The sequence below is a fragment of the Amblyomma mixtum genome, chromosome 3, assembly GCF_055824585.1.
Source record: "Amblyomma mixtum isolate Tamu chromosome 3, ASM5582458v1, whole genome shotgun sequence".
NCBI classification, from domain to species: domain Eukaryota; kingdom Metazoa; phylum Arthropoda; class Arachnida; order Ixodida; family Ixodidae; genus Amblyomma; species Amblyomma mixtum.
Genome location: NC_143014.1, coordinates 165,449,147 through 165,462,802, shown reverse-complemented (window position 1 = coordinate 165,462,802; position 13,656 = coordinate 165,449,147). Strand labels below are relative to the sequence as shown.

At 47.0% G+C, this 13,656-nt stretch overlaps 1 protein-coding gene across 5 annotated transcripts in view; it reads left to right on the top strand.

Moving 5' to 3' along the window:
- LOC149352608 (complement receptor type 2-like) overlaps nucleotides 1-12,731 on the top strand; it is a 353,632-nt gene extending 340,901 nt beyond the window's left edge. For all 5 annotated transcript variants that reach the window (XM_089581794.1, XM_089581793.1, XM_089581797.1 and 2 more), the window contains one exon: nucleotides 12,378-12,731. In XM_089581794.1, coding sequence (XP_089437920.1) covers nucleotides 12,378-12,604 — 227 coding nt within the window. In that variant the 3' untranslated portion in view covers nucleotides 12,605-12,731. The remainder of the gene's footprint in view (nucleotides 1-12,377) is intronic.
- The last annotated feature ends 925 nt before the right edge of the window (nucleotides 12,732-13,656 follow it).

Sequence of the window (13,656 nt, the reverse complement as noted above, 5' to 3'; positions counted from 1 at the left end):
ACGGTAGGGATGGTCAGGAAAGGACAGAAGAGAATGGAAAGCTTGGAGAGCTTCATGTCCAGCCATGCGCCGTAGGCCAAGGACCACGGATGCGCCGGATGGCTTGGGCGAGGGTGCCGTCTAGGTCCATGTCATCGTCTGGTAAGGTCGTCATTATGAGGTCATAAGGGTCTGGCCGAATTGCGTCTTCTCCTGGTCTTCGTGCCTTGTGGACGCAGCTGAGGATGAGGAGGGAGAGCGGCTGGTCAGGTCAGGTTAAGTCGGGCTGTGGCTGTGCCGGGCGGCAGGATCCAGAGGCTCCCATTCAACGACAACGACAACGATGCCCTGGAAGGCATCGAAACTCCAGGGTCAGGAAGATAATGAACATCCGCACCTCCACTAAATATTGTATGGTCAGCCAAAGAATGGGACGACATGACAACAGGATAAAATATGGTTTAATGGCTGCAGACCTAGCGCGAGCGCTCCGTCTCGCGACACTGGCCGTTTCGTCTTTGTCCTGTTCGTTGCAATATCAACCCCAAGCTGCATACATTCTGGCGTCTTCGTGAAACGGCTGTCAAAGTAGGAGCCCCAACCCCCGTAGGAGAAACTGAAAGCAACGACAACTCGAGGCAGGACGGCTGGTAAGCTGAGCAAGAAAGACCTGTTGAAAAGGAGCTCCTGACATGGCACTGCCCTCGAGGAAGCTGAAGAAAAAGTTAGTTTCCCAGCCCCTTCAGGAATCAAGGTTTTCATTGGCGTCAGAGCGGCTAGAGTTTATCGTCGAGCGAAATACGCATATGCTACATGTAGAAATAGAGAAAAGAGGCATCGCCCATTACCATAAGAGACAACTGTGCTGTGATGAACTTCATCCAAGAGTACAGACACCTCAAAGATGCAGACCTTAGGCTTCGCAGTTTCGCGTGCGAGCCCACATTAGCGCCGTGGAATAATAGCGATTTCACAAATACATAACCGCTTGTTCTCACTCTAAACAATTTTTGACACTTGATGGCACATTCATGTGTCAGACCCGAACGCTTCCTAAAAATGTATGTAAAATTGTCTGAAGTACCCATGCAGTGGGTGTTCTAGTTTCAGTTGTACCAATTGGTTACAAGAATAATCGAAGGAATTAGAACCCTGCATGAAGCGTGCAACAATCTCCGTTTGCTTCGAAAGATGCTAGTCATACCTTGTGATCCGTGCACACTTCAATGAGCAGTGGTAATTTAAGAAAACGACGCCAACGGCTTGTCACCATTTTCACTACGTTCATGGTAACCTCAACAGTCGTGATGGCAACCAGATATATCTTTCACGACCTATCTGTGGATGTTTTTAGTTGGGCGACATTTTCTTTAATCCTACCAGGAGGTCCATTATTCGGTCTTTCCTTTTTTGCATATTTCAAAATTTTAAAAACATGCCTTCAAAGCAACCCACCTCAACAAAGCTTGCTTATAAAGTAATGCGATGTATGTCACGTAAAAAAGAACTCAAGTAACCAGGCTAAGGCGTCATTGGTACAACACGTGCGAAGGTTCTGCGGTGACAGAATTCAGCAAGCAAGAATACCGCGAGCGGGAACCCGAATAACAGCAATGCGCCCCGTGGATACCCACGAAACACTTGCCCCGTGTTGATGCACCCCATTTGTGTGGGCCTTCATTTGAGCTACTACCGATTAACAACCGAGCTCTGTAATTAAATCACCAGACTGTGGTGACGAGTGATGAATAGTAACCACAAGTGCACCTATTAAGTTGTGAGTATCCTTTTAAAGAAAACTTAATATCAACTCACGCTATTTTAGCTGCACACTTAGTGAACTGCCGGAGAGTTTTTCAGAAAGCGGTAAGTTGAACCAACCACAAAACCTCACAAACCCATGCCCCGTGCATCTTTAAAGGCTGCGCATGCATGAACTCGAAAACTGTGGTTTAACTTGAACTCAGTATAAACATTTTTACGCTAGCACACATGGAATCGACGGCATTAAGTCGAGTAAAAGGACGTGCCAGCCAAGGTCATCCCGATATAAGAACCGCCAAGTGACATCAACTTCATTCCACCGTGTCAAGCCACTCGTGATGACTGTGGCACTTGTGATCAAGAAGGTTACTCTGGGCTTACAAACTCCGTTCCCAATCTTGGCGCGTTCACGCGGTATCGAAGTTAAAGGTCTGTACCTATTTCTGCTCGTACCATCCCAACGTGACCTGCCGACTTGGCGAGGTTTCCGTGCACTAATGCCAGTCAGGAGAAATCCACTCAGCCCGTGGAGCAATGTTAACCTCTCAACCCGATGCTGGCTTTTAGTATAGTTCCTGAGGTTTATTCTTTTTAGACCTTCTTCATCTGTTTTGTCTTTGTTCTTGACTGCGTTCAACTTAAGCGCTTTTCCTGCTTGACAAGCATTACGCCCGCCTCAGGTTCTTCACCACAAATTATTTTTTTTTACCGTGAAAATAGTGCTGCTGTAGCCGCTCAACCCTCTCGCGGAAATCTTTTGTCTGTTGAAGTGGAGCCGCTAGCCTACTGGCGAGAAGCCTCCACTCTACCTGCCACCCTTCAAAAGCACCACCCACTAGCCACCTACTCACCGCACCCTATAAGCTAGAGTGCGGCCCACCCAATCACTGCCACCCTGTACCCACCGTCCCACCCTACCTCCGCCTACCTTCACCCTCCAGAAGCGTCGTCCACCACCCGCCTGCCGAAGCTTTCCCTCGAGAAGCTCCGCCCACCACCAGCCCACCTACCTTCCCTTTCCATAAAGCCCCCACCCACTATCAGCAGCATAGGAACGAAAAAGCGATGGCGATTGCGAATTCGAAGACATAGTGGTAAATCCAGCTGCCCTCCAGAAGCACGGACTACCCACCACCCCTTAGCTGGGGGCTGCCACCCACCAACCGCCTACCTCGACTCACCTCCGCCCAATTTCAACCTCCAAAATAATTCTGTCGCGTGTGTTAAGCTTCGGCTTAAAGTAAAAGCATTCAGTAGAGCGATGGCTCGTTCACACTTGGGCATTCAGCGGCGAGAGCGAGCGGAATCCACCACCGCGGCAGAATTGATTGATTGATTGATTCAATTTTTATTTCTCAACATTCATACAAGGCATGCTTGTTAAAACATCTGGATCCCTAGCTGGAAGCTAGTTGGGATCCATGCAATTCAGTTTCAAAGAAAATTGCAGGCATAACAAAAATTAATTACATTCATATAAAAGCTCATGTAATTAGAAAGACATAAATGGGTACATAGAGCAACAATATTCAGAGCACCAAGCCTCTTTTACAAACAGATACAAACACACAAAAATACATGAAAAGAAAAAAAAGCGGTGGCTTCACTCATTGTTTATAATATTTCTTCAGTGACACAGGAAAAGTTTTACAATGTTTGAGTTCACTTGGAAGCTTGTTCCACAGCTTAATACCAACATGGGCCATCCTTCTTTCTCCATAGACATTTTTTGTTTTCGGAAGAAGGAAATTTCTATGAGTGGCGTTGCGAGTGCATAGTGGTGGGATACAGAATAGCGATGAGTGTAACGGGTAATTGTCTGTAAGGCATGTGTGTATTGTCAAGACAGTCCTGTATTCAAGTAATTATTGTAGTGGCAGTATATCCATCTGTTTAAAAAGAGGAGCAGTGTGGGCGTTGTATCCTGAATGTGAAATGAATCGAATTGCCCTTTTTTGCAAGACCCTAAGTGGTTCCAAATAAGATTGGTAGGTGTGGCCCCATGATTCAATGCAATATGATAACTGGCTTTGAAAAATTGAGAAATAAATAGTTCTGAGTATGTCATTACCAAAATCATCTCGGCATTTGTAGAGTGCAAAGCATGCTGCAGCTAACTTTTTACAAAGCGCCTGAATGTATGGTTTCCAGTGCAGGTTCTCATCTAGAATTATTCCAAGATAAGTGATGTTATTGACAAGTGCCATAGGTGTTCCCAGCCATTGCACGGAAGGCAGGTTTTCATGTATTGTTTTTCTGGAGCCCCTAAATATTATGCATTTTGTCTTATTAACATTTACAACAAGTTTATTTGAAATAAACCAGCTACACAAAGTTTCCAATTCTCGGTTTGCGGTGCTAATAAGATCCGTTGTAGATTCATGAGCACATAGAAGAGCAGTGTCGTCAGCATACATAAAAACAGAGAAGTGTTGTGTGAAATGCGGCAGGTCATTAATATACAAGGTAAAAAAAATCGGACCAAGGACTGAACCCTGAGGCACACCAACCGTAACTGTTTCAAAGTCAGATTTTACACCACTAAGTTGGATCATTTGCCGCCGATTATTGAGATAACTTCTGAAGAATTCTAAACTAATACCTCTAAACCCGTAATGCACCTGCTTTTTCAGTAAAATTTCGTGATCAACAGTGTCAAATGCTTTCTTAATGTCCAAAAAAATTCCTAAGACTATTTTATTATCATTTAGGAAAGTGTTGATCGTGTTTGTTAGCGATATGACGGCCGTACCAGTTGATCTGTTTGGTCTAAAGCCGTGTTGTTGCGGACATAGCAAGGCTTCTTTCTCGAGAAATATTTTCACTCTCTTTGCAACGAGTTTTTCAAAAAGTGTGTTTATGCAGCTTAAAATGGAAATTGGGCGGTAATTCTCAACGTGGTTACGGTCACCATTTTTGTGAATCGGTACTATTCTAGCTAGCTTAAGCAGATCGGGATAGGTGGAGGAATAGAAGGCAAAGTTGAAGATTTTTTCAAGTGGCTGGCATAAGATATCAATGCATTCCTTCAGCGCAATAGAGGCAACGCCATCACATCCAGTAGATAATTTCGATGGAAAATGATTAGCTGTATATACAATCTCATCCACTGTAATATCATGGTATGCAAAGGTCACTACAATGTTTTGCGGAGGAGGGAGGTACTCAGTGCAGGGGCAAGTATTTCCTATACTTGCACCAATAGTGGAAAAATATACATTGAACGTTGTAACTAGATTTTCAATGGAGATCCCCAAGATTTCTATGTCAGGCATAATAAAACGATTTGCTACGGGTTTAATAACAGAGTTAATGATCTGCCACGTGACTTTCGTACTGTGGGCATTTTTCAAAATTAATTGGGAGTAATACTCTTTCTTGCGGGACCTTATGGCAGCAGTAACTAAGTTTCTTGCTCTCCGAAACTTTACTAAGTAATATGAATTACCTCGCTTTTGTTTACATTTGGTATGCCAGTGATCTTTTTCCTTAATAAGTTTCATAATAGCTTGTGTCATCCAGGGACAGATAGGCGTACTATAGTATCTTTTGATTTGAGGTGTAGAAGATTGCAAAACTGCCGTGGTTAGCCTGTCGTTAAATTCTTGGTATACGTCGTTAACATGAGCTGAGTTGATCAAGCTAAAATCTACCGCTTGAAGACATTCCCTTAACTGAATAACATCGATTCTGCAGTGGGGGTCAGATGTTTTACCCGGAGCCGCTTGTTCGAGAGGAAAAAATATCGCAACAGGATAATGATCTGTAAGGTATGTTTTATATATGGAGCTCAAACTAGATGATGTGTCGAAATTACAGAGTATATGATCCAATGACGTCGAAGAAATAGGAGTCACACGTGTAGGGCCTATAACTACATTACTGAAGCCATATGAGTGTAATAAGTTAGTATATACCACACTGTTATCACTTAAAGAATCAATATTTAAATCACCACAGATTAATACTTTGACTCTTAGATTAGATAAGTTTGTGAGCAGCGATTCAAAATGGTCAAGGAAGAGTGATAGAGAGCTATTTGGAGCACGATATACGACAGCAATTGTAAGGTTCATACACTGAACAACCAAAAAATCAAAACCAGCAGAATATGAATTTGTCAACCCAGGAAGAAGGGAGGAATGCAACGATGTTTTTATATATAGGCCAACTCCACCGCCTCTCGTAGAGGTTTTTCTACTACAGGAAAAAAAATTGAACCCTTGGATATTGTGGAATACCCCTTCATGTAGCCAAGTTTCTGAAACGGCTATGAAGTCAAACGTAAATGAGTGCTCAGCCATTAGACAGCAGACATTATCTATGTTCTTATTCAAGCTTCGAACATTGCAATGAAGCAGAGAGGCACATGCATTTTTTTTTCATAAATTGGTTTGCTAGCTGCACACTGTCCATGATTTACTGTCGATTTTGGTTTAACAGATCAGAGCTAAGTCGGCCTCGGAACGGATCTGAATCACGTTCGAGTTCTCGGCCTTCCTAGCAAGGATCTTTCCATTAGCGACCCAGGTGAACTTCCAGCCCTTTTCTCGCTTTCGTGCAATTGCTTTTCCAAGCAAAACATTATACTCAGGACAGAGGTGCTCATTAATATAGACTGTGTCTGTGCCTTCGTAGCCAAAGCCCACCGGAGACAAACTGATCTTTTGCACTGCGTGTAGTATTCTGCTACGCACGGAGCGAGATGTGAGCCTCACGATCACGTTTGGTTTTATCTTGTCCTTTCCGGGTACGCGATGAATCACATCAATATCAGAGCTGGATATTGGAACACCGCGCGTTTCACCAAACTGTATTAAGGCGTCAGCAAGTTTTTCGTCAGTCCTGAGGGGTAGTCCTTTGATTTCGATGTTCTGTTGTCTTGAATACTGCTTTAACTCTACAATCTCAGTTTTTGCACTCTCTAGGGCTGCTCTAAGATTGTTGTTTTCTGCTTTCAGTGTCTGTTGTTCCCGCTTCATGTCTTCTACGGTGGACTTGAATTCTTCAAATTTATCATTTATGAACGAGAGTGACTGTTTGATGACTTGCAGTTCTGTCACAACGTTAGCTTTGTGGTCGTCAAACTTTGTGGAAAGTTCTAAGAGCATCTTTGCTACTTCTTTAATAGTTGATGGCTGTTTATCACCCATCTCAAGGCAAAAAAAAAGAAAAAGAAAACACTGCAGGGCAGCTCAGGAACGCGCTCGTGAAAAACTCAGGAAAAGCACGTACCTGCGCAAAGAAATCAATTCGGTCAACGACGTAAGGTGCCGAGGCGCGTGTGCCTGAGCTGCCCGCAGTTGTGATGAGGTCCGGGAACGCAGCTTGCTTATGAAGGCTTGCCCCGGAAGTTCACGCCCGCTTGTTGTGACGTGGTTCCGTCCTGTTCCGGTCTTTTGATTGCAGCTTCCACCTTGCTAAGTTGATAATGGTCCCAGCTCAAGGTGACGAAGTTATCGCAGAGCCATGAAGATGGAATTTTCACCGAGCGATGAGCAGCGATCTGCGCAAAGAAATCAATTCGGTCAACGACGTAAGGTGCCGAGGCGCGTGTGCCTGAGCTGCCCGCAGTTGTGATGAGGTCCGGGAACGCAGCTTGCTTATGAAGGCTTGCCCCGGAAGTTCACGCCCGCTTGTTGTGAAGTTCCGCCGAAATACCCAGCGAAAGTCCAATCGGTCCAGGACCGATTTCTGCTGCCGGAAAAGTGCCGCCGATTTCCATCGGCCAATAGGCGATATTCGAAATTCTGCAAGTGCGCTTTCTCTCTTAACTAGGTTGCCAAAGGCAAGATGGCCGACATCTCCATAAAAAATTACCGACGATTACGTTACTTCCTAATGCGAAATTTGAGCGCAGCAAATAAGCTGTTTCACCTTTTCGATAGATTGAGGCAAAGAAATCGAGCAACACATGTATGCGCTATCACAGAATTTTTTTTTAGCAGACGGAGGACTTCCATCGGTCGTCTCGCTCATGGCTCAGAAAGAACTGGCAGATAATTTCGCAGTGGCGAACGGCAGCGGCAATTTCGGCTCGGGCGGTGCACATATACAGATCCGCCGCCACCGATCTGGCTCTCCGATTGCCACCGCACAGGGCGAACGGCAGCGGCAATTTCGGCTCGGGCGGTGCACATATACAGATCCGCCGCCACCGATCTGGCTCTCTGATTGCCACCGCACAGGGGTTGCATTGGAGGAGGAGCGAAGAAAGGAATTAAGTTCGAGCCGGCGCTTTGACAACCGGAGACTCGCAGGAAGAGGGGGGAGGGGGGCGGCGTGTACACCCAGCGGCAAACGATGGGGGCAGAAGCGCGCGCAGCAAGCGGACAACACGATAAAGGGAGGAGGGAAGAGATAGCAGCGACTGACTGATGCCGCTGACGCGGACAACACGATAAAGGGAGGAGGGAAGAGATAGCAGCGACTGACTGATGCCGCTGACGCCGATAGTGAGTCAACCCCAGCTGCGGATGAAAGGGGGGCGGAGCTGGTTACGAGGCCGACGCCGACGACAACGCCGACGACGACGACGACGCGAAACCCAGGAACGGACGCCAAAGAGCTGCGCTCTAAAAACTTCCGAGGGCTTCAGGACAGGCGCTAAGGTTGTGGATAGAATGTAAGAAAGGTATTTTGGAAGAATCGAACTAAAAACTAGTCCTTCTTGCTTTGTTTCCGCTGGAAACGCACGGTCAGCCATCTTTTGTTGGGCAACATCGTTATGCGGGAAAGCGCACTTGCGGAATTTTGAATATCCCTAAAGACCTTTTCAAAACGAGGTCGATGGGCGCCGCCATATTGGGCACTGGGCTGTACTCGTAGTACAGGAAAGAGTTGAGGGTTAAGGTCAACCACGTTCTCCCCACAGCCCAGAAAACCTGTTTTCCCGAGGGTCTTGAATAGGTCTATAGAAAAGCAAGCAGGGAGCTGCGTTCCCGCCATGACATCCATGGCAGTGCCCTTTAAAGCAGGACGCCTAACTTTTGACTGAATTTTAGTGCAGCAATATTTATTGCCCCAGGGCCAAAAGTGGACTGAATTCGTCGTTATTACTGCCATTTTCAGTAGGGTCACTGGCCGTAAATGGGGCACAAGACTTACGCTTCCTTTCATCTCATTAGCCGCCGCGGTGGCTCAGTGGCTATGGTGCTCGGCTGCTGGCCCGAAAGACGCGGGTTCAATCCCGGCCGCGGCAGTTGAATTTCTTTGGAGGAGAAATTCGAGGCCCGTGTACTGTGCGATGTCAGTGCACGGTAAAGAACCCCAGGTGGTCGAAATTTCCGGAGCCCTCCACTACGGCGTCTCTCATACCCTTAGTCGCTTTGGGACGTTAAACCCCATAAACCAACCAACCTTTCATCTCACCTACAGCAAAACGTATGAGCTATAAATTTCTTTTATTTCTTATTCAGAGTCACGATTCTGACACTTCTAGGCCTGAACAGGACCGACAGTTTGTCGGCAACGATGTTTCCCATTCTGACAACCGGATGGAGCCACAAAGCTGAGCTGATCGCTGCGTCTCTGTTTGCATAGTTTAGTTTAGTTTAGTTTAGTTTAATATTCCAAAATGACTCAGGTGGTGACGGATGCCGTAGTGGGGAGCTGTGGGTAATTTCGACCATCTGGGGCTCTTTAACGTGCACTGAAATCGCACAATACACAGGCTTCTAGCATTTCACACCATCGAAACGCAGTCGCCACGGCCGGGATCGAACCTGCGTCTTCTGAGTATGCAGCCGAGCACCGTAAATACTGAGACACCGCGGCGGTTGGTTTGCATGTGTTCAACTAAAATCGCGAACGTGACAAACGGCGTAACACCCAGTAAAATTCTTGCGTTTAGCGCAGTAAGCATGCGTGCGCTTATAGTACATAGCGTCGATTTACACTCTTTTCTGACCACACCTGTGTACGCCGCGAGTAGACGACAAGCAGACAACGATACACGGAGGAACACGTTTAACGCGAGAGCTCGCAGTCGAAGCAGCGACCTGGTGGCCGAAAATTGTGCGAGTAAGTGAGGCAGCGGCGGATTTCGCTCGCTCTCGCCGCCGAGTGCCCAAGTGTGAATGAGCCATAAGAGCATCGAAGTAATCATCGAGAGTAAATGCAACTACTTTCACTGAATTGGTACATCTGGCGTCTGATCGTCCGCTTTTTTTATAGGTGTTTTGGAAACTAAATATGCACTGTCTGTTCCCCGTATAGCTTGCAGGGACAAACGAAGAATGGGCATGGGACTCAGGAAGCGATTCGTACGTGTGGCCCAGAAACGTTGGGCGATGTGGTCTCTATCGGAGTTTTCCTTATTCATGTGTAACGCATATTCTAGAATGAGAGGGTCGCACTGCGCACCTGGCATATATATTCTAATCATCAATGGCTCGTCAAACGTCGTCTTTTGAACGTTATACAGTGCCTTGAAGCTTATAGTTAATATATAAGTACCAGTGCCTGGTGTGAGACAGGGGTCATCATACTCCATTAATTACTTCAGATTTGATTCTTCCTAACTGGTAACTCTTTCTTTATTTGACTGTTCCATAAAGCGCCCCACCGCGGTGGCTCAGTGGTTATGGCGCTCGGCTGCTGGCCCGAAAGACGCGGGTTCGATCCCGGCCGCGGCGGCTGAATTTCGATGGAGGCGAAATTCTTGAGGCCCGTGTGCTGTGCGATGTCAGTGCACGTTAAAGAACCTCAGGTGGTCGAAATTTCCGGAGCCCTTCACTACGACGTCCCTCATAGCCTGAGTCGCTTTGGGACGTTAAACCCCAATAAACTAAACTAACTGTTCCATCAAGCGCCAATACCGCTGTAGACGAGGATTTTTATGACTCTTCAAATATCTGCTTAAAGGTTTGTTTCTGGAGACACCTCTTTTTCTGTGTCCTTCTCGTGTCAAAGGTTCTTTTTTTTCTCGCTTTGACTGACGTAATTCACAATTCGCAGATATGGAGTGGCCAGCTACATATATAAACAGCACAGCGTATTTTTAGTTGCTTTTGATAAACTGCGCGCCCTCAGTGTTGTACACAGAGTCAACATGAAACCCAAGACCGAAAAGGCCATTCTATAGAGCACAGCACTCCTCAGGGCATTTTAATCAACTGTACAGCCACTCACAGACTTAACATGAATGACCGAACGCATGGCCTGGACTGCCGTCAGCGCCACGAAGCGATAGTCTTCGGATGCGAGATAATGCACTCGGTATGTTTACGGTGGCTGACGATAGCTGGTGCGAACCTCGCCAGCTTAGCGCGCAATTTCTGGTTCCCGCGATAAGAAAACTGCAAAGAGCGTTGCGGGGGTCGTGGCAGCCGCAGCGGCGAGCAAAATGCTCAGGAACGCCCCCGTGACGAGCACGCTGTCCCCGCGGTGATCAGGCAGAAGCGAAAAAAGTAGTCAAAGCGAGCTGCGCACCAGCTGTCGTCAGCGGCTGTAAACATGCCGAGAGCATTATCTCGCGCCAATGACTATCGCTTCGTGGCGCTGACAACAGTCCAGGCCACGCATTCCGTCATTCGTGTTAATTCTGTGGGCGGCTGTACACCTTCGGTAATGCGTGCCTTGAGAGCACAAAAAATTATACTAGCATGTTCTTATCATACAGCTGCTTTCCGATAACTTTTGCTGAGAAAGATACTTTGCCTGTTGCCTCCTGTATAATGTGCTCTTCTCGATGGTGTCGTTTCTTCCTGATGCATTAACTCACTCTTGCCTAATTGTAACCATATATGCCTTAAAGGTGCACTGAAGAGGAATCTGAACTCGTCGTTCTGCCGCGGGAACTCAATCTACACGTTCCGAGCATCCTAAGAAACTTCGAATTATTGTCCCGTGGAGCCGATTTCGCTAATTTAAATCGGATTAAACGTCCCGGCTCCCGCCTTTTTTTTTAACTCACCGCTGAAGGTAGGAGAAGTCAACTAACGCGTGGGGTGGCTTTCAGGCAGTCGCGTGGCGGCTTCGCTTTCGCTTTTATTTTGTTTTTTTAGGTTCCCGTGAATAAATAGATCCAGTGAGAGACAACATAACTGCAAATTAGGCCCACGTAAATAAAAATACGCGTGGACTCTTTGCTTTCGCCGATCGCTACGCATCACTCCGCCGATGGCAGAGCGGCAAGCCGACGCGGGATTGGCTGAAAGGGTTGACTCCTCCTACCGTCAGCGATGAGTTCAAAAAAGGCGGGAGCCGGGACGTTTAATCCGATTTAAATTGGGGAAATCGGCCGCACGGGACAATAATTCGAAGCTTTTAAGGATGCTCGGAACTTGTTGATCGAGTTCCCGCGGTAAAAAGCCGAGTTCAGATTCCTCTTTAGTGCACCTCTAACTCTATTGCCGAATTGCTCCTTCGAGCGCTGCGCAAGACGTCCAACTCTGGCTAGAGAGTGGAGCAAAAACTCCCCCAACTTCGCACTGAACCTTTTCACAACCCGTCCTACAACGAGCTGCTGTTAACGTCGATGAATTAATTTAAATGCGTCCTACGCTATAGAAATGGGTGGTGCGTTCTGGTTGCAGTTTCCCTAGAATTCGTAAAGTACCTGTTGTATGTTTTGTATGTTGTCAGTTGTTGCATATTGCATGCCTTATGCGCAATCGACATTCTACCTTCAGGTATTGAAGGCTGCGGCAACTTTGACACTTGGCCCGGTGGACCCAAAGTGGAAGGGAAAAAGGACGCCTACGACCTGGGCGACAGCATCACGCTCTCCTGCAGGAACGGAACTGTGCTGCAGCCTCCCATCGAGAGGATCCTCTGCGTGGGCAACCGCTGGTCTGAGCACACGCTGCCAATATGCGTTCCTGCGAAGGACAAACCTAACGGGGCCGAAAATAACTAACAACGAAGCGCCTAGCGCTATTGGCACTGGCTGTGAGATGCACACGTGGACGCGTCCACATATTTTTTTCACGAAAGCGTCCACCATTTTCATTTTGAAACAATAAAATGTTGCGGCGACAGCTCAATGAGCGACTTTATAAACAGGTAAACGGAGTCTGTATTGTAGGGTGTCGCCAACTCCCGCATGCAGCTGCCGCCCAAATAGACTGATGCCCAGGCGGGTCCGGAACGGCTGTACTCGTGGGGGCAGGGCTGTGGTACAGTTACCGCTGCCAGTCCTTTGCCTCAGTAGAAGGCGAGAAGTGCGGGCGTTTATTTGCTAGCAAAAATACCACATGACAACTGGACTTTAAAAAGCCACAACAAGAGCTGCGCGTGATCATCTCATTTTGAAGTAGAAAGTCCAAGCCTGAAAAGTATGGATTCCATTTTCACACGGGCTCATATCACTTCAGCCGTCGCTAAGTACAGGATTCAGTCTAGCATTTCAAAGCTGCGAAGTCATTTTCTGAGCGGACGTTCGGTTAGCATAACCTCACTAATGATGCAGCTCCCGCTGCTTCTAGTAGCAGGTAGCGGCAGATGCGGCCGAAAGCTCTCGCAGCAATACCAGAAGATGCATTACTTTTACTCTGCTTTAAGAACTGCGAAGGCCATACGGTGACTCCCCTTCCCAATTGGATTCAGGATTCACATTTCCCTCTCGGTGCACATCTACAGGCTTTCGGCGAGCGGAAACAACCTAATTTCCATCGAGGTAGCAGCAGGGTTCACCTCCTTCTGCTTCAACCTCATTTACCAACCAAGGAACACCGCCCGGCACCTTTGTATCTTGTTCTAATACAGGCCGAGAGAAGGAGCACCCCGGTCATAAATCTCCTTAAGGCGGCTTGCAGTAAAGCTTTGGCCTGAATTTGTGTTTCCCTCTTTGCCAAACTGCGTGTCTACTCCTGATTTCGTGATGTTCCGCATGCCGCTCTACAGAACTTTTTGGGCAAGACCGTGAAGTGGGCGAACTGTAACATCCATCTCAGTTTCATCTCAAAGCCC